The sequence below is a fragment of the Cinclus cinclus genome, chromosome 1, assembly GCF_963662255.1.
Source record: "Cinclus cinclus chromosome 1, bCinCin1.1, whole genome shotgun sequence".
Classification (NCBI taxonomy): domain Eukaryota; kingdom Metazoa; phylum Chordata; class Aves; order Passeriformes; family Cinclidae; genus Cinclus; species Cinclus cinclus.
In genome coordinates, this window is record NC_085046.1 from 31015132 (window position 1) to 31037361 (window position 22230).

The following is a 22230-nucleotide window of genomic DNA, read 5'->3' on the forward strand; positions in this document are numbered from 1 at the left end:
TTCTCATCTTTACTACCCGAGCCTTTGATGGATGAGTGCACTTGAACTATAGTCAAGTATAGAGTCTCTGTTATCATGCAGGCAAACTTGAGGTGTCGAGAAATGTCTCTCCTAAAAAAGAGTAGAGAGCTGTTAGTGTGCTCATTCTTCTTATGCCTTGAATGCTAGATTGAAGAAATTTTACTTATAGCCCATGTCTGTTAGATGCTCTTATTGAGGGCAAATCCTCATACTTATTCATTATAAGTCCTCATCTGTCTCTCAATTTAAGATTCATCACCATAAAAAGTGTATTGGCTGCCTCATTATCCCTAAAGAAATCAAGTCAACCTTCCTTATTAATCTATAAGATGTATCTTTCCCCCTTTGCCAATAAATTTCTTATTTTAAAATTATAAATAATTTCTAAATTTCCTGGTTGCATACCACCAGTTCAAGCATCAAACCTGACAGAAGAGGGCCAAATCTCTGATCCTGCAAAATAGTAAAACCAGCTTTTGTGAAGATATGCACAATTTGCTCCTGCTGCTGTTCTTCCATTAAACCCCACACAGGAAAATTTTGCCTTCAAGTGGAACTCACTGTTGCTAGCTCTGTATGTTACTCAAGAGCAACAAATTGGTTTGAGGTAACTTATTTTGAGGCATGTGCAGTATGAAAGCCCTGAAAGCAAAGCCAGGATGTTGCTGCCCTCTGAGCAGAGTGCAGAGAATGTGGTTGAAGGTGCAGAGCAGTGTGCAGAAAATCTGAATGAAACCATGAGAAAATTACTGAATGTTTTTGCATCTCCAGGCTCAGATGCAAAATAAAAATAATAATTCTGTCTTGCTTTTTTTTTAATTCCAATTTTTGTTAGCTAATGTACTTATGGTGGTCCAGGAGTTGCAGTAAAAAAACACTGCATTTAGCAAAACATTTCCTCTGAATTTTGTTGCCCCACAAAGTTAAAGGTACTGCCTACAATTATTGTCATTAAAATATATTATTTGAAATAAAAATAATACTTTTAAAAACCAAGCAAAAACTCTTAGCTATGCTATTTACCCATCCCTTTTCTGCATAAGCTCACATCTTCGCTTGAGAAGGCAGTTGAGGAAACAGCCCTAAATCCAGATGATGTAAACAGAATAAACAAAATTACTGGGCTAACCAACAGGTTGGTTAAGTGACCTGAGGTGAGAAGATTTTGCCTAAATGTTCATCTTAGTGTGAGTTTAAAAATAGTTGAAATTTTTCATTGAACAGGAGGCTAAGCCTAAATTTTTGAAGATTGCATGGGGAAAATAGGCAGGAGGAGTGCAGGGGAAGACAAAGGTGACAAGATGACCATTATTAGAATTCCTTTAAATTAGAAAAAAAGGACCCAACCAAACAACCCCGAATCACAAATAAACTCTCAATAAAATTGTGTGAAGTAAAATGTGCTGCGCCACATTTGTACTTCCTAAAAATCAAGTGTTGCTGAGAAACTGATATTGGCATGGTTGCTAGAGAGAAATCTCAATAACGAAATCACCACATTTATACACAACTGTGAACACATTGTGACAGCCTGGGCAGCCTCTGGTTAATGAGCAGAAAGACTGAATAATCCTCTAGGTCAGGATGGAGCCACCCTGCATCTGCCCTTGTTGCACTTTAGATTGCAAATAAGTGGAAGGCACCCGTCAGATATTTGCTATTTGCTTTGGGTTTTTTTACAGAAACTAATAATTTTTAAATAAGAATGAAGTGTATTTATGGTAAAATTATATATATTTCAGTGTGATTATTAGCTTTATTTGCAGACAAACATCATTAAAGCTACTGCATGCCTATTTAACAGAACCACTGGAGTCAGCTACGGCACTGCTGAGCAGTCTCTCCTAGGTCTTTACAGAAATTGTTCTGTCTCAATTCATCATCTAGAATGTTAACAACTCCTTTTTTGACAAATGCATGTATGTGACAGGAAATAGAAGGTACAAGGAATATTTACACTATGACATGAGTCCCCAAGGTAGTCTGAATAAATATTTTAAGTTGGATTTCTTAAAATCCCTGTGACTTTGTTTTCTAAGATTAGAGTGTGGATACTTTTGTTTCTGCAAATATCTCAGCAGAGCATAGCAATCAATATTAAATCAGTTTTGGAAAAAAGTATTGCAAGAACATAAAACTAATCAAAAAACCCTCAGTGTAATTAAAACAGAATGTATTTTTCTATCTGATTCTGAAATTACTATGCTTGAAATGTAAAATATGTAAATAATCTTTCCTTTGGTAGAAAAATGGTGAAGTTAATGTTACTATCTGCATATGAAAACTTTTGTTTGTCCCAAGACAACTGAAATGGTCCCTATTGCCCTGGCCTTGCAGCCCTCCAAAGTGTTTGGAAGCTCTGTGCAAATCCATGGCCTTAGCCCATAGTCAGTCTCCAGCTCTTGAAGATTTACAGAGTTAAAAGAAGTTTATCTCCAAAATTTGAGGTTTTAGTAGTGATCTTATTGTGTAAGTTAAGGGGGAAAATATTGGAAAGGATTAATTGAGAATGTCAAGCCTTTTCCTCTGAGAATAAATTCTTTTTGACTAGAACAGGAGACAGTTAACTTCTGAAAAGCATCAAGACTGATGATTTTGTCTATATAGCATTGACCTGGAAGCTCAGCCATTCAGACTAATAAATCAGGCAATTTATATTTAATCATTAACTAACTCCCGAGCTGAACAGCTGTTCAAAATTAGAAATGGGTCACCCCGGCCAGGATGACATTACAGGCAATCTATAATGCATTAGAATAAAATTATAGTGATTTTTAACTGTCTGGAAATTTATTACACTGCATGTTCCAATTCTTAAACCCTTGTTAGCCAATGTCACTAGTGATTTATGGTGCTTGGCTGGTATGGTAAAATTACTGAAGATTTAAATAGACAATCATTCTATGTTTAGCAAATCTTCAAATTTCAAAGCTATTTTGGAGAATGAGGTGGGTACTCTTTATTGTTTATGACTTACCCATCAGTGACAACAAGATGAGGGAATGGATAAATCAAAAAGCCCTCTTGTGAATTAATGGATTTATTGTCTTGTTGCCCTCAGTTAATGATTTAAAGAAAAATCCAATGACTTCTGTAGGCAAAAATGGATGTCTAAAACATTTCAAAGCAAAACTGCTACATTGCAAAGATTGCTGTTAAAACCTTTAACAGGAATGGTCCTTTACTTGTCAGTCATTTGGCATCTCTTATGGATGGAACTGAGATTTAGGAGGCCTTCACACACACCACATTCCTGTGTTTATACTGTGAAACTTATGCACACTAAGCAGCATACTTTGATTAAAGATACTTCTATTTTCTTGGTGGATCTTCTATATTCTTCTTTTACAACAAAAGACTTTGACTCTTCTGTTATCATTGAATTCTGTGTCTGTCTTCACAAGACTGAATGTTTAACCATTTCAGTAGTATTTCTGATTTTTCTGAGAAATATAAGTAATATATTATATAAGTAATATATAAGGAAAATACTTAATGAATATAAAATTTAACAATTATTTTATTACTTTGGGTTTGTACACATGGAAAATTATTTTTTAAATGAGAGTGAGTTATTTGAGATTGATTTTATAATTTGTAGAGCTTTCAAAAATGAGCACATTTAAGAGTTTTCTTTTAAGCTCTTAAGCACGAGACGCCAGCAAAAAACATGCATTTAGTATCAAATTCCATGAAGTATAGAGGATACTTTATATTCAGAGATTTTTACTTATTTAGATTATATAATGTAAAAGAAAATATTATTTGATTACTATCATTTCTCTGAAAAACAAAATATGGGCAGACCTTAAATGGCTGTCCTTATGAATAATTCTGGGGTTCTTCCCTTTTTTCATCCTGACCCTTTCTCTGCTTCAGTGATGATCCATATCTTAAATGTTAATTTTCTTTGAAGAAGAAGCTTTCATTTTCTGAAATTCTTCAGTAACCAGTTAAATTTCAAATAGATGGTGGGCTGTTTGGATCACATGACCAGAATAAAATAACAGCTTTCCACACAGCTGCTTATAATAAATCATCAAGATCTGAGATCATTCCTGACTATTCATCCTAAATATCATGCCAGGGTTACCATGGTTGAAATGAACTCAGCAAAAGAACAAGGGAAACCAGGGCTCTCTGTAGGAAAAAAAAAATACATGAAGAAAGTGATGCTAGAGTTAAACTTTGGCAGAATTATTGCAGCAGGAGGGAACCTTCTGAGATATTCTATTCCATGCTCATTGATCAAACAGGTTTGGTTAGACCAGATTGTCCAGGACCATGGAAATTCCACAACCTCTCTGGGCAGCCTGTGTGTTTGGCCACCCTCATCTTTTCTCCTGTCAAAATTCCAAATCATTGCAGCCTCAGCTGAGTAAGATATCTGTAGCTAGTAGATAATTGAAGAAAGATAAATAAGAGCCAAAAAACTCTGCAGGTCTTCACGGAATCATAAAATGTTTTGGGTTTGAAAGGACCTTAAAGACCATCTAAGTTCTAAGCTCCCTGCCATGGGCAGGGATATCAACTCTGCTGCCTTTCTCCTCCCCTTGGGAAAAAAAGTGCCAAAAAAAAGTAGAAGTGACATCTTTATTGAGATTGAAACAGCTTTTTCTTCCTCTTTTTTTGTCTTGTAATGTTCTTGTTTCCTTTTCTGAATGTTGCTGGAAACATCTGCACTGGCAGTAGGACACCAGATGCTGCCAATATTAAAGTGTGCCCACCATGGTGTATCTGATCTAGACAAAAGCACCAGTTACAGAAAAATCAGTAGATAGAATATTTGACAAAAAGTTCTATCCTATTGTTTTCAGCTTCAAAGGTTTCAAGTCATCACCAGAAATTCTGGATTGTTTCCAGGCATTGCACTCTTTGGAAGTGTATCTCTTGCTAATGGAGTATTTCTCCTGTGGCACTTTTGTGTGTTTCTGCTTAATAACATGGAGATTAAACATTCTGTCACTTCCATGGTGCTCAAGAGATAACATTTTCTAATTTTGCTTTGCAGGCCAAAAACATGTTGGAGCCAGTCCACTGAAAACCTCAAAGCACAGAAGAAAACTTTTATGTGGTGATATCTTATTGACAAAAGCATTTGTGTCTTACTTTGGACCCTTCATAAAACAGTATCACCAGGTACCAAAGGGACATTTCTGGATTCCTCCTCTAAAGGTACAAAAAGTACAGTTTGAAGTACGGTACAGATCTGTATATACTCATTGAAGGGATTTTTTTCTTTCAGAATATGCATGTATGTGCTCTTATGTATATCGAGTGTGTGCACACAGGCATACTTTCCTCACATTACAGGTATCTTTTGAGGGAAAAGAAAGAGAGAGGTTCTCTGGCAGAATAATATCCTTTCCCTTTCCAAATCTCAATGCCAAAGTCTGTGCTTTTTGACACCTTTGTAACAGCAAATGCTGTAAAAATGAAAAAGTTGTACAGAGAGACCTATTCTACTTTGCTTCTCAGCTCCAGGAAGAGCATGTTGTTATGATAACTCCCATTTTTCTGCACATGGAATACTCAGTAAATGCACAGAAGTTCCAATTCTTGCAGTTGTCTCTGCAAAGCTTTTTCTCTCCTTACTTTTGAAGTTTTGGACCATTCTTTTCCTTAGTGCAAATGCTCCTCACCCCTTCCTACTTGTTTCCTATTTCTTATGTGCATTATATCACAATTAATGTCACTTATTCTCAGAAATATGTGAAATGGGCTGCACTTACCTCATTTTCAATCAGAGATCTATGACACAGCTGGTGAGCTGAGTTATGAGGACACTTTGGAAACACAGTTAAATCCATATTTGAGTTTCCAAGATTAGCACGCGGAACAGTGGGGACATCTCTTTGTAGGCATTTGCTTTGTGCTAGAGTTTAACAGACACTAATTTGTCCAGAGTTTTCTTTACCTGGAACCCTTCCCTGTCCTTTTTGCACCAAAACCTTGCTTGCAGATAAAACCCTTTCTCAGAAACCTCCTTCTACCTAGCAGCCTAGGTAGAAAAAATTGTTCCGTATATTTTCAGTAGTAGGACTCTGGAAATAAATGTCATTCTTAACTCTTTTAAGACTTTTTTTAAATGGATTGAACATTTTTATGGATAAAAATAAACCATACGGAGATGTTTTACTTTTTAAGATGCTTTCCCTGAACAGCAATGAGAAAAAATACCTCATTTCAGTTTTGATTGTTTTCCTCCAAATGAGGAAGAGTGGAAAATAAGAGACAAATACACTTGAAAAGTTATGTTAAAATAGATGTTTATTAATAATCCTCCACATATGGAGCAGCAAGTCATTCTACATCATTAAGTATCAGCTTTGTGCAGATACAGTGACAATAGAAGTATCTATATATTCAGATATTTTTTGAGCATTGTGTGAAAATTAATATTATGAATCCTGATAATACCCCAGTGCTATTGTTTTTCATGAGGAAGTATTTCAGTTCATGGAAATTATTGTATTGGTTGTCTTACAGTCCAGAGATAAAAATTCATGTTTTCAGTCTTTGCTATATTTAGATGAGCGTGTTACACATGGGAGATAGATATGTTGCATGCTTGCAGAAGGGAGTGTAGGTCTGCTGGGGCCTGTGTGTTTGTATTTTCAGCACATTCATCAAAAGATAGGTTTATTTTGGGCTCAGAGATTAGAACCAAGAGTTAGACAATTTAAGGTGGTATGTGTTCTGTAATACTACAGTAACTATGACGCTGTGCCACAGAAGCTGCACTAGAGATATGGTGCCATTCTTATTACTAATAATTGTGCAGATTTGGCTTAAATATATGTAATGCTTTACATTATAAATTACTGTCAGATATACATGAGGGTTTTTTTGTTTGTTTCAGTGTGCATTTTTAACAGAAGCTTCAGTCTAAAAGCCAGCAATGAGGACTAGACGTGTCCAGGGAGAAGGAAAAGTTTGATCGAAGAGTATTTAAGATACTTCTGGATAGGGGAAAAGATAGTTCAGGCTTAATACTGATGATGCAGTACATTCATTTATTTATGGCTTCTGGATTCAATCCAAAAATCGCTAATAAGGAAGCCTGGAATAACACCGTGAAGGAATTGGTGGGGGTTTGCCCTTTGACTCAGTAAGCAAAAAAAACAATTCCAGGCATCTGGTCTTCCATTATGCTTCCACCAGCCCCTCCTATTTGCTCCAAGCAACTTATTCATTCACTCTCTTTTATTCTGTTATGCCGTGTTAGGCATTTCTCTTCCCACCCATACCTGTCTGGTAAGCACTGATTTCAGATGTTTTCCACTTCTATTTTATTTCATCTCCTTGCAAGTGTCTGTGGGGGGGGTTGGCATCCAGCAAGCGTGGCTGTGAGGTGGCAGCTCTGTGACAGCTCCCTCCTGAGTGAAGGGGCACTCACAGGAGAGCTTTGCTGTAGCTGGTGCCACACAGGGAGCTCTGTGGCTGCCTCTGCCCCCAGAGATGGCCCCATTCTCTGGTTTTTGGGGGTAGCTGAGCTATATGAATAAGATGCCATGGGAATTCTGCTTTTATGATTTTTTTTTTTTTGTGGATAAATACTGATTTAGGTTCCAGAAATAGGTGCTCAAGAGCATTGAATTTGCAATATCAGAACACACTGAATTCTATAATATATGATGCCTTTTTACCTTTATTGATCTAGAAATATTTTTATGAAGTAAATATCTTATGAGAAAATACTCCTTTAAAATCTGTTATCAATATGACAAACTGCTTCTCGTCACTTTCTTTTCATATGAAACTCCACAGGGATCCTCCTTACTTTTCTGCCTTGCTTTAATTTACATCCCCCCAGTTATCTTGTGCATGGCACTGAGTCATGTCTTGCTTCTTGGTAACCTTGCTGGATGATTATATTCCACTCTGATTCTAAGGCTCCTTTTCCTATGACGCAGGTCCTGGACCCAATTGCCACATTGACAGATGATGTGGCATGGAGTAACGAGGGTGATAGGATGTCAACAGAAAATGCCACTGTTCTAACGAACTGTGAGTGCTGACCTCTGATGATAGATCCCCAGCAACAGGGAATTAAATGGATAAAGAATAAATATGGAGCTGACCTTAAAGTCATACGTCTAGGACAGAAAGGATATGTGCATTCTGAAGAATTGGCTTTTGCATTTATTGCCTTCAAGTTCCCCTAATTTTCGTGAGGGATTTTTGTTGAAATGCACCTAACTTAAAGAATTGAAATATTACAGCACTTCTGCTCATTTATCCACAGCATCATTTTCCTTTTTAAATGGTGCTTGAAAAGGCGACCTTCTTATGTTGTTTTTCAGGTGACGGGGAGGAAATGAAGTGGAGGTTGAGGTGCACTTCTTGTGAGGGTCAGATCACTTTTTCAACAGGTAAGGTGCTAAGCCTGATGATATATAAAGACCTTACTTATACTCTACAGTTTAGTCAGCAGAGCACAGCATGTGCACCTCACATGCATGTGCAGCATCCAAGGCAAAAGCCAATATTGGGTCATTTCCTGGTAAACACACATGGTTTTAATTCTTATTCTTATTACTGGATTATATGTTAGCTGGCAGCACTAGCATGCAACTGATATCTTTGTATATTTTCTTATCTTTACTTAGGTTTAGCGAGATAATTCTCCATTTCAGAGGGCTTTCAGAGTTTCTTTTTTACTAAATTCCAGATATAACACACAATTATACAACACAGTAAATGGTCATAGTAATGCCTGATTTTTTAAATAAGTCTTAATCATCTAGCCTGTCTGCTCATTTGAATCAGCTCTTTTCCCTCATCTGTCCTGGTTTGTTTTTTATTCTTTTTCCAACCCTCACAAATTACCATGATTTTTCATTCGCACTCAGTAGTACCCTGCTCTGTGAAGCTGTATCATCTGATTACTTATCTTTTCATTATTATCTACTCCTTTTTCCATGTCCATTGCAACAGATTTCTCCCAAGTCACTCAGATTATAAGTGTTTTTAAAAACCTTCAAGAAAGTGTTTATAATTTAAATGAGAATATACCAAAAGCTGTAACACAAGAATAGATATAGATAGATATATAGATATAGATGATATAGATAGATATAGATATAGATATAAATATAGATATAGATATAGATATAGATATAGATATAGATATAGATATAGATATAGATAGATATAAGTATAGATATAGATATAGATAGATAGATGTATGCTCTCCAACATTTCTGGGTCAATTTCAGTGTCTTCCATGTCTTCCTCATATTTGCTTATAAGAAAAGCCCCAACATATATATATATATATATATATAGATATATATATATATATATTAATATGAGGAGTAGCAAGAGCATAGGTAGAAAGATGCTGAACTCAAAACTGTCATGTTCTTAAACACTGGGAAATTCTTTGTGAACAGTTTTCCTATCGTTTAACCACGTGCTTTTAGAAAAACTTTGCCATTAATATTATACAAAGGAAATCTTTCTATAAACAAATTATAAACTAGATAAACAGCATTTATCTAGTATTGGAGGGGCAGAATTTTATTTATCAGGTAAAGTTTTTGGAAGACCATTGAAAGAGCTTTAGCTTTTGATGAGACTGTACTGATTGAAAACGTGTGACTCTACTGATCCCATACTTGATCCTCTGCTTGGAAGACATACAGTTAAAAGGGGAAGGTAGGTATGCTTGAGTAATCAGAATTTTTCCATGATAGCTGGATCTATATTGCTTTGATTGCCACATCTTCCTTAGTGCTTCAACTCCTAATATAACAAATTATTTCTTTTTAAAATGCAATGGCTAAAATCTGGAGATGAGTGGATATTAAAATGTTAGTATCTACATCTGATTAGATAGCAAAAAAAAGTTCTCAGTTTCAAAATTGGACCCAAAATACTATATAGATGTGTGTTTCTTAAACTTGAGTGGAATTCTTTACTTTTTCACTTCAAATAAATAAAGGAGTAAAACAAGGAGTAGCATATATTATAATTTAGCACAACAGAAAGGAAAGTATTTCCTTTCCATGTTAGGCATCTATAGCAAGGGGGAAGGCATTGGAAATGACAGGCTAGATTTGGACTTAAGAAGAAAAGGTTTTCCAGCTGCAATTTCAGCTTAAGGAAACTATACCTTCACTATGCCATAATTGTATTTTTGGCCAACTCATGAAATAATGAAGCAATATAAAAAGAAAAAATAAACAAATAAACAAACAAAAACCCAGACAAACAAACAAACAAAAACCCTGGAGAGTAAGACAATTTGTTTACACTGTTATTGCTGCCAACCTCCCACACATGAAACCAGTCCAGCTGGTCCTGGCCATGAATTCATGGAGGCAGATGTCACACTGGTGTTAATGCCTGCTCAGTTTTCCTCCTAAACCTGGTCTGCTAGCACCAAAACTCACACCCCCCGTTTTTCATGTGAGTGCTCTGAATACTCGAATTCAGGGCCTGTTCTGGGCTCTCCCTCCCAAGGAAAGTGCTACAGCTCCAGCCCAGAGGTCTGCAGCTGGGCATTCCAGTAGGAGACTCAAACTGGTGACACAAGGCTGAGTTAATGAGCTTCCTCTGTTCTGACACAGCGGTGGCAGGAGTGGTTGATGGTACAAGGGAAGGTAACCTTATGTTCTGAACTTTTTGGGGTGATGTCTGTGTCATTCCCATGTCCCCTTTCTCCTCTATATTTTGAAAAATTGTCAAACTTTAAAAATACCATTAAAGATATCTCTTAAGGTCTTACTTAGATACCTTTTAGACACATATTTTCAGGATGATAATAGGGAAAATAAGTTTGTACTTGGTGCAAGAGAATGTCAGTCTGTAATGTCTTCCAAAACTTTTCACAAAAATTTTGGATGAAATTGTGAAGTCCTTAATGCGGATGCCAGCCTAAAGAATAATGTTGACTTCTGGTTGCTCGAGAGTAAACTTATTAAACCTCATTAAATATTTCATCTGATGAACTGAAATGCCATGTCACTGCTTCTGCTCAAATATTAATTTATTTTTAAGTCTGAAAGTGTTCCTTTCTTCTGTTCTTATTTGCAAGCAACACATCAACAAGCTAGATTTTTCATGCTGGAGAATGTGATGTTTATTCTGATATAAAGCCAGACATACTCCTGGGGCATTTCTGGATGGATCTCAAATGTTAGTCAGAGGTTAGAGTGCTTGCACAGCTTCACATGGTCGAAAGTGAAAATATGAAAGAAATTATAAGATGTTATCTTCTTTTGGACAGATTACCAAAGATTTTTCTCCCTCCTTCCCACCCTCTATTTCTAGCATTGGTACCTGCACAGTAGATCTAAGTAAAAACCAGCTCAAATCTCCTTGTATACATGAAGCTTCTGGAAGATGCACTCTCGCCCTGCACTGTGAGACCTTGGAATGACCCCCTTTGTTGCATTTTTCTATAGCTGTATTTGAAGTGCTTCAGAGTAAGAGCATACAGCTTGCTTTTCAGAATCCATAGTGAGGAAATTTTACTGAAAATTAGTATTATACTAGTCTAAAAGAGAGATCAAAATTTTCACAAGGTGACAGAATTTTAAGGAATGGGAGGATGTGAAGGGATGTGAAACAACAGAAAGAAGTTGGATTGAAGAGGACAAGGGTCACAGCAATATAGTTTTGCATTTATTTAGCAAAGGCTTCCATGTAGGACAATGAAGCTGTATGCATGAAGACAAAAGCAAATATGTGAAGCTATTAAAAAAGAGGTTCTTCTACCAAATATTTTAGGCAGCATTATGTGACCTGGCATTCTGTGCCTGACTGAAGATGAACAAGTCACCTTTGAGGGGCACACGTGTGTGTGTGTGTGTGTGTGTGTGTGTGTGTGTGTGTGTGTGTGTGTATAATTATATATATATATACCCACACAATACACACAGAATATACACAATTTATTACCAAATAAGCCAAGTTTGCCTCATTCTTGATTAATTCATGTTATTTTTTTTATTTTAGTAGTTCTTTCAGGTACTTTTAATTTTTTTCCTAATAAAGAAAGACTAGAAATATATTTGTGATAGATATGATGCAGTCCAGCAGTTGAAGTTCATTAATAATTGGAATGTTGTGGAGTATGAAGTAATGAATACTAATTACTCCTTTCATATCTGACAGCACCCCATGGACCAATACATCAGCCCAGACTTTAATTTGGTTCTAGTAATGGTTTCATCAATAGTACATTAATTCTGTGTTTGAAAAGATGCACAGTTGAACCTGACCCACACAGTAGATACCACTGTCATAAAATGGTCTCATACTGACAACAACTGGATAATTACAAAGAATTAAATCCACTGAGCTTCAGACAATCCTAATTTTAAGTAAAATATATCTTATCATATCAATCGACAGAAAGCATAGCAAGGGAGATTTATCAACTTGTGCTCCTTCCAAAGCAAATTTACTAGCCTGTTTATTAGAGAACTTGCTGATCTGTGAACCACTTCATAAAAGTCTCTCTCCCCTTCCTTCCTTGCAAAGTGGTTCTTATGTTGCACCCCTGGATATTCTGCAACTCTTGGTATTGTTTCTGAATGAAGCCTGTAAAACAAATTCTCAGCCTTGGAGAACTTCAAATGAATAAATTTATAGTTTCCTCAAAACCAGATCACAATAGGGTGAACTGAAGGTACTTGTTATCTCTGAAAAGCAGACTTCATGCTTTAGTGCATTAGTATATATTTAGAAGCCTAACAAAATTTGGGTGTTCAAATGTGGATACTTTTTTTTCTTAATTTTGGAACTACAAAACTGCTCAGTTGTTTCTAATGCACTTTAGACTGTGGCCTTATGTTCAAAATGGCTTAAAAATGCTAAGATTTTTGTTGAAATATTTCAAGATATTTGCTTTGGGAGAGAGGAGAAAAGGAAAAAATAATAAAATAATTTTACGAAAATATGAGTTGTAGTACATAGTTTTATGTAAGCATGGAAGCCACAAGACAAAAAGTAAGTAAAATTTGGGTGCAATGTATTAGCAATATATGCAAAAATTATTCAAGATGCAGATACTTAAATTTTCTTTTGGAGCAGATAAACCAAGGCATAAAAGCAAAAAGGTACCATAACCCATGGTGTTGGGTTTTGGCCTTCACCTGCTATAAGCAAAAGTGTGCCATTGAATAGGCTTGGTATGAAAGGCCCTTAATACTTGAATTTTTATTTCTGTGTGTCCTGTTCTGTTTCCCCAGCACCTCTCTTTTGGAAATCACTGTCTATGAGCATTAACTATAACAGATCGGTGTTATTTTGGCTCACAGGAGAGAAAACAGAGGAATAAATTAATTGTTTATAAGGCTCCTATTTGCATTTGCACGAGCTGTTACACTTGCTGAACTCCACAGTCACAAAGAGGTAGTCATGTCTCTTCAGCTCCAAGATTAGGTTATTAAGAGATTTTTTAAGATATCTTGAAAATTGATTTATGTGCAAAGGTAGTTTGTATGAACAAGTTTCCATTCTTATGAGGCATGACTATTATTCATGAAACAGTAAGAATTCACTCAGTTTCTCCACAGGGAGAAGCTTTCCTTGCCTTGGTCGTCTCGTGAGCTGTGCAGCTTCAAGGCAGTGCTTTTCCCACTGAACTAGTTTGACCAACTTGCACAGTTTGCCTACTGAAATTGCCTGGTAACGGCTCCATTCTGCACTTGTTTTCACCTGATTTATTCAACTTTTTTTCTCTACATTACTTGTTGGGGTTTGCAAGTCAGTTCCAGAAGCTTTTAATTTTAAGCAGCAGGAACAGAATGAAAGCTCCTCGGAAAATGTGTTCATCCCTCATTCTTCCACTGAAACATATAGTTTCCATTTACTTTCCCATCCATAAATGTATCACTTATTTAATTCTTGCTGAGCTGATCCAAAACATCTCACTACAAAAAGCTATCCTACTATTCTGCCATTTAGAGTTATGGTGTGTTTTGGAGAACATCTGTCCTGAAAAGTACACTTTAATTTTGTGTTGCATGAAAGTGTTTGAAAAGAAAAGATGTTGCATAAACTCTCAAGCCATTTCATGATATGAAGCCATGTTCCTGTATTCAAAATTTCTCACCTTCATGAGTTCCTGTCTTTGAAAGGCCTAGGCATTGTTACCTCAGGCAGAGCATGGACAAGAGAATAGCAGGTCTTTGTGTCAATCAATCAAGTTTGACAGATCAGACAAGATGTTACACAAGTCCCAGACTTCTCATAGCTGAGTGCTCATGTTACCTCCTGGAATTAATTTGTTTTATATTTACTTTGGCTAAAAATAATTTCCACTCAAGGCATATACAGGTTTTTTAAAGCTTTTTAAATCCTTTTTGAATCCCTTAATCTACTTTATTTCAAAATCCACAAGAATTTCAACAGGAAAAAAATCTCATGGGGAACAATCTCTTTTTAATTTACTTTGTTCTTAAATACCAGGGAACAGGGACTCACATGAAAGATGCTCTATCTGTTCCTGGGTAGAGTGGTGCATTAGTTCTGTCCAATTCTATCTGCCTCAGCTGAGGGAATAAGACATTATGAAAAAAAACATTGCCAAAAGTAGAAGTTGTCTATAGAAATTTATTTGGTGACTATTTTTTGATATTCCTTCTATCATGGACTTCCATTTTTCATGCCTATTTTCTGCATTTCTTCATCATTCAGAATTAACTTCTAAACAAATATATTATGCTGAAAAAAAATTAAGTCATCCTACTAGGTTCACCACCTCTCTGTTTATCATTGTTGCTTATCCTTTTGAACCATGCAAGAGCAATAACAAAACATTTCTTTTTTTTCCAAAACTGTAATTAAACAGAAAATCTACAACAGCTGCAGTAATAAAACCCACCAAGTCATTATGTAGCTTTTGCCTTTCATAGGTGATAATCACAGAAATTGGTTATTTATTGCTTCTGTGAATTGAGAACTCCTAAAGGAAATATTTTAATCCAGAACTCTAAAACTTGTTATATTGCCTCATAGATGTTTTGAAACATAGTGTGACTCCCATAGCAAAGGTTTTTTCTTCTGACAAACTGAAGGACTTGTCTTTTGTCAGATCTCTTGTTTCATCTGTGTGTGTGTCTTGAAAGCAAAGCAAGATTGCTTTCTCCATGTCAAGCTCTACAGTTTTGTTCCCTCCAGCTGCAGCCAGTTTTGAAAGCTTTAGAGAGACCATGTTGCAGAACTGAACAATGAAATCATGTCCACTGAGAGAGGTTGTATAATCTGAAGGATGTGACCATATGGCTAAATTATTGCAGTATTATACAAGCATAAGCCTGGAACACCCATCTCCAGTAGTTTGCGTGGCAGTTTTATACAATATATGTCTGATGTTGAGTTTTGTAGAGTCACGGGTTTCCCAGTACTAGACATAGTAGGTTTCGTGAAGGAATTCACTTAAACTTTATCATAGGCATCTCTCTTTTCTTCCTTCTCCCTGGTGAAATGCAGAAGGGCCTCAGCCCACCATTTCATTTAGACTATGTCTTATAGCTAAGAGCATGTCAGGAGCAGGCAGGGATCTGAAACCTGGCTCTGATAATGGCCTGTAATAGCCTAGAAAGTAAGCAATGTAAAAATATCTACAAAAAGTACTTGTTTTATTCATGTTCTGATGTGACTTTCATAAATTGCATTTTAAGTGTTTATTATCTTTGCTAATGCAATCAACTTTGAAAATTGAGTTAACAAATGCCAATTTTAATTTTATTAAAAGAGTTCGTGTCTACCTATGTTCCATGTTATAAATGTTCTAGTTTTCTTTTTTTTAACAGAGTTTTATTAATAATATTTGAATCTCATTTCTTGGGAGAGAACATTCAAAACCATTTCTGTACAGAAAATACTGTTTCTTTGTGTGGCAGGTGAACCCTGCAAATTGACACACTGTTCACTGGGCAAGTCAATGACAAAAAGTTATGTCACTGGGTCACACCAGACCAGGAACATGGCACACACTGTAGTCTACAAGTAATCTTTCAATTTTTTTTAGGCTATGCGACAGAAGTAGGAAGGTGAACTTCACGTTGCCTCACTGCTGGGCTCCAAAAGGGTACTTCAGCAGTAGCAAAGTGGCTGTATAGGACAGGCTTCACCCCTCACTGAAGATAAGGGATCAGGAAATGACAGCTCTTCAAGAAGGGATTTCGGTGAATAAAAGGTGAACCTAGGATAACTCATTCTTTCATCCAACAGATAATTAATTTGGAATGAAACATTTAGTAAATTACCTTTAAAAATATTGTTTTTGTTGTTTCAGTTGGCAACCATTCCTTCTCCTCTAGTCTATCCATTTGTTATAAATACATGTCCCTACTTAGTTTTTTAGGGTATGTGTTTAAGGAAATTATAGTAAAAACCAACTATCTCATCAGCATTTATTTGAAAACTTTCCTAAGTTTCTGGTAAGTAATGATGATAGGCATTTATCCCTAAGCCACAGACTTTTCAGTATAGCAGTGAATAATCTCCCTGTGTCTGCTGTATATGTAAATGAAACAACAATTTAAAAATACTCTGTGCATTGCTCATATACTTTTGGAGTGTTTAATCATCCTAATTTTGTTTCTTAAATTGCAGGCACCTAAAGTTTGGCTTGTATGTGCTTGCTATGCTGCTAAGATCATCCAGTACCCATCGTTAGCAATCTGAGATACCTATGAGGTTTTAATTTAGTGAGATCCACATTCTTGTGCATTTTATTCTTTCCCAGATGTACCAAGATTGAAGACAAAAAATGTGAATTCAACAAGAATTTTCATTTCATCCTTCACACTAAACTGGCTAACCCTCACTTACAAGCCAGAACCGCAGGCTCAGACCACCCTCATTAATTTCACTGTCACCAGGGACAGGCCTGAAGACCAGCTCTTGGCTGAGGTTGTTAATGCTGAAAAGTAAGACTCACAAAAAAACATAAGGTAAGGACTATATTTTGATTTGTCTGCTGCCTGTTCTGAAATTTTAAGCTTAGAATTAATATGCCTGCTTGAATCCACTGTACTGTAATTGTCAGTAGCCCATATTAGAAAACTTTTAAGTCTGGAAAGTGTAGAAAGTTCTTTTACTAATTTGTTCAGATCTGTGCTCCCAAAGGGCTTGTCTTGACCTAAAGCTCTGCTGGAAGTAAAATTTACTGTGATATTATTCCCACAGTTCTCTCTACCGTTTGGTTTGCTCTGTGCATTGCATTTAATTTACAGCGCAGGATTAAAGCCCTCTGCAGTGCTTTCTGCTTCAGCGACCTTGAGCCAATAAGTGTAAATAAAATTCCATGCCAGTCTGTACAAGGATATAATGCCACTGTTAGGAGCTAGGCCATTTGGTTAATAAATCACAACTTATTCCTGCAAGGATGCAGTTGTGTGGCTGCTGCTGTCACAGTAATACATAGTATGAGGAGAAACGCTTTTATAAGTGGTTATGGGAAGGATTTTGGCCAGGTTGTAATCTATGAGACAAAACGTGAAAAAAAAAATACTTAGGGGTGTGAAATGAGTAACAAGAATACTTCTTATTTCCCTAGTGTGCTATCTCATGTAATTTACTAACTTCCTCCACAAAGACTTGCTCCACCTGTTTGAGGTGCTCCTGCTTCATCCAAGAGCAAAGTGGGTCAGGGAGTTTAACTACCCCTTGAAGAATGAAAGCCATATACTTGGGAATGAGATCTGAAAACAGCTGTCCGTTTACCTCTGCATCTGCACACTGTTCCACCTGGGACTGCATGCTTACAAGGGCTGTATCATCTGGGGTTTTGGTGTGAGTCAGTCTGACTGAGAGCTCCCCATAACACTAGTCAAGATCTTGCACTGTCAGAAGGTCAGTCCAGCAGAGCAGACTATGACAGTGTTTTCCCACTCTGCTGCCAAAGTGAGGTTCTTCAGGCTTGTACTATTCTCTGGTTTTCTCAGCTGCCACTTAGATTACCACTTGCCATCCCTGGCAATGTCACAGTCCTTTTGTGTAATCTGAGGAGGAAGGGCACTAGGAGGGAGATAACGTTTGAGTTCATGATGACCTAAACCCTCTCACTTTGGGTATCCAGAACCTTAGATCTGGTATACAGGGACAGAAAGTAAACTGGCCTTTCAGAAATCAAATCAAATCAACTGATGTAATTAAACAGAAAATAGAGCTCACAAATGCTATAAAACATCGTTTCTTGATGTGGTTGTATAAACACAGTGGTTTTGTTCCCTCTGCTAGTCAGTTCTCACCAAGAAGCAGAACAGTTTCATGGCTGAGCTTAGGTGGAGCAGCTGGAGGATGACAGGCTGCTCAGCATGTCAACTGCCCAGGGCAGTCTCCTAGATGACAGTGAACTTGTAAAGAAAATCAAATCAGCAAAGGTAACTGCAGCTGCAATACAACACAAGACAGTACCAATTGAACTGTTTCTAACAAGTTAAAGTCGCCTGTAAAACTTCTATTTTATTACTCTATTATTATTTCAAGTGTAACATTTCTATGAGCTAGAATAGGTATAGTCAAATTGCTGTCTTTGCAGAAAGGGCTGTCCTCCCCATAATCTAATTTTCTTATCTATAATATGTAGTTGTCACATGTTGGATTTTTTTTAGATGCTTGAATTAGTACTCATAAAATTAATAAATTCCAACATGAATTTTGAATGAATGTATTAATATAGGATTGCCATGTTTTCACAGGTAAACAGGCATATTTCTGCAGAGGACGGTTATACCCCAATGTTTGTCTAAGATAAGAAGCTTACTTACTTTAAATACTTGCTACTGTCTGAAACAAAGTCCGTTTTCTAGAGTATAACCATATTCTTTTCTGTATGGATAGGAATATTTTGGTAATTGTGCAGGATAATCATGGCAAATTAAAAAATAAACGGGATAACTGTCATCATTCAGGTAGCTGAAGCCAAAGAAAATGCAGCTCAGGATAACACAACAAGAGAGCATCACAGACTGACGGTTGGAAGAGCATCCGTTCCTTGCTCTGGGAGTATCAGCCTGGGCAGTGTCAACCCCATCTACCAGTTTTCACTGAAGGTAAAATTGACCCTTGCTGACTTTTTTTCCAAGTGCAAGAAACAGAATTCTGCCTCCAGCAGTGATGCCTGATGCATTAGTTATTACTTGTACCAGATGTTTACATTGGCAGGGCTGAGGAAAGAGAACACGATGTGATCTCCTGCTGTTCTGTAACACGGTACAGCCCCACGGGTCTCTTTGTTGGCTGCCTCCATTCTGACAGTGCCTTCTGACTGTGCTTATAAAAGTTTACCTTCCTTCTGTTAAACCATCCCACGGGGCCAGGAAGGAAGATTTTGGAGGAATTCTGTATGAACAATTCCCCACCGTAAATCTACCAAATGATCTAATGCTGTGAGTAAGGGAGATCACCCACTCTAAAATTACCAGCTTGCTCAAGTGAGAGTCTCCATGCTGAGTTAAATAAGGAAGCAGAAAGAAGAGCATTGCTGTTTGCAGCCCTCACCCCTGGTTTGCTGAAAGTTTACTTTAAAAGCCTCTTTTCAGCCTCTTGCATTTTACACTGCTTAGGTCAGCTCTTTATAGGTGTCTACAGTAGGAAATCAATTATCTTATGAGTAGTAGAGCAAAAAAAGGGAAAATTCAAATAAATTTAAATTCAAATAAATAAAAATAATTGTATTAACTGTCAGGCTGAATGCATCACAAAGCAATTAAACAGGTTGAAAAATCAGGCAATATTCAGTGCTGTACCTCTAAACTGAAAGAAGGTGTCAAATATTCAACCTTTCTTTTCATAAGCCAAGGATACAAGCTCATTTTCCTCGCCCAAACAGCTTTTCAGGTGAGGAAAAAAATTCATATTGATGATGATGACATTGACTGGATTTACTGTTTCTTCTCTGGAAGGTCATGCCTGTGTCCAAACCCCGTGGTTGTGCAGTTTCTCACACCGAGTGACTGCTACTTCAGTATCAATAATAATTGCAGAAATTCCAGAGATGCTATAAAGTAATTCCTTTTCATTTAAAATGCTGCAATGTCTTTATGAAGCTAGGTTCAGGACAAAGAGCATGACTTAGCTGTTTGCACTTGGAAAATTAGCATTGAAACAGATCTGGTACATAAGTAAGAAGTAAATAATACACATCCAAATAACAGTCAGGCCATTGCTTTTCTTTTTAATTTTAGTAACTGTATGCCCTGGAAAAAGTCAGGGCTCAGGTGTACTGGGAGTCAGACATGTCTCTGAAGCAACTCTGATGACCTTTTTCAATTTTGTGTGCTGACATGCTTCTTCTAAGTACTAAAGAGATAGAATTCCTTGAATTGGATTTCCTTTTTCAGTTCAGAGTTGAACACAAAAGAGTCCTGTTGACTTTTTAATACACAGCCAAGGAGTACCTTTAGAGTAGTTTGGGAAAATTGCTTTTCAGTTTTAAATCTTTTTTGTTATTATGTCTGGACACATGCCTCACCTAGACCATTTCAGATAAAATCCTGCATCCTACCATAATTTTTTTAGTGGAACTAGTGATGTTTTCAAAGTGGAATTTTCTTTACTATTTGAGTGCCTTTTTCCTTAGACATCACACTGTACATTCACACTGTATCTTGTAAGGAAATTCTGTTTTACCATCATTTGTCCACTCCCCTAAAAACAGAATTTTAACTCCCTGCCACTCCTCACTGTAGTAAATGTCCCATACAGGGTTTCCAGTTTGTCATATCTAAATATTTAACAGTAAGCAGACAATGGCAATACCTAACAAAGTAATCTTTTACCAATATTTCTATATTCTTTTACCACTATTTGTAATATTTCTATTTACCAATAATTCTATTTTTATGTATGTGTGCTTGTGTGTATATATATGTAATTTAGTATTTTAAGGCAAATCCTGAGTCGCTTGATTCTACTAGGGCTTTTTACATACCTCAGAAATTATTGGTGTCATCCTGTTTCAGTTGTCATGCAAAAGGTACAGCATCTGTATTTGGCAGGCTTCCAGGCTATGGCAGTGATGGATGTGTTCAGAGGGGTAGATAAAGATATTTAAAGATACACCAAGAAATGGAAGCAGTGAGTAGACTCAACATATCCAGAAAAGGAGAGAAAAAATATGCTTTTTTCAGAAACTAATAATACTGTCCAGGACAGAATGTTGTATGCTCTGAGGTATGAAATCTGAGGGTTCATTTTTCAGGGCAATTGTTTGTGAGGGTGGTGCCCTGCATGACAAATTCAGATCTGAAGAAGCAAGCAAATACCTTCCAGAACTGGGTGGTGAACCAGAATTTGAGATCAATTACAGTGGTCCTTCACAGCCTGTTCTCCTGATGAAAACTGTGAAAAGGTAGTGTGGTAAAACATGAGTGTATTTGGAGAACTGTGACTGTAATTTTTTTTTAGATTGACTATAGGTACCCGAGGGGAGCAGTCATTGGTAAATAGACATACAGGAAGCTATCCTGTTTAATGGCTATAAATTTATTCTTCAGTGTTAGTTCTCATTATAGTATTAGAGCTGGTAGGTAACCCCAGAGCATGACAATTTTTCAGGTCTCCCTTATGAAAATTCTATGATACTAAGAAAGTTTCTGTATGTCTTCAGCTGTTGATGTAGACACATTTGTTTTCCAGTTGAACTGCTTTTGTCTTTTTATCCCAAGTGATGGTCCTATAGACCTATTGCTCTACACCCCACAATCACTGCTTTTACCCATTTTTACATAACTTCTGAGAATGCAAGCTTGGTCCTGGGTATTTATTTTGCCCAATTGCCCTTGCTTTATATGACAATATTGCTTGCATGTAATAAGGTCCTTTTCATTCACAAGTTGCTGTTTTCTGTCACATGGCCACTATCCTGCAGGGAAATGGGAAAGATCATCTTCTCTCTTGCTTTCCCACCTGCTTTCCTTCTTGCCTTCAGTTCAGTCTTCTGATCATTTCTCTGATGAAATGGCCATTGGTGTCAGATGCTCAAGTCTGAGAAAGTGCAGACCTGAAGTATTCAAGGCATATCTTTTTTGTTTAGCACTTTTTTGTTTGTCACTTTTTGGAGAAAAATCTCGACTCAAGGCATGTGAATAGCACAAGGATGTATTTAGCAAAATGCTAAGAAGAGAGCAGTCCAGCCCCTCCTGGGTTTTTCATCCTGTCTTCATGACTAGACCCACTTGAAGATCGTGAGACAATATGTAAGCCTCTTATCTGCTTCTGGTTCAAGGACCACTTAAC

At 36.8% G+C, this 22230-nt stretch overlaps 1 protein-coding gene across 1 annotated transcript in view; it reads left to right on the plus strand.

Annotated features, from left to right (window-relative positions):
* Positions 1-18431, plus strand: part of DNAH11 (dynein axonemal heavy chain 11) — an 85002-nt gene extending 66571 nt beyond the window's left edge. The window contains 6 exon segments of the mRNA XM_062501688.1: positions 9574-9623; positions 9625-9684; positions 16733-16814; positions 16816-16936; positions 18227-18276; positions 18279-18431. Of these exon segments, the coding sequence (XP_062357672.1) occupies positions 9574-9623; positions 9625-9684; positions 16733-16814; positions 16816-16936; positions 18227-18276; positions 18279-18431 (516 nt within the window).
* The last annotated feature ends 3799 nt before the right edge of the window (positions 18432-22230 follow it).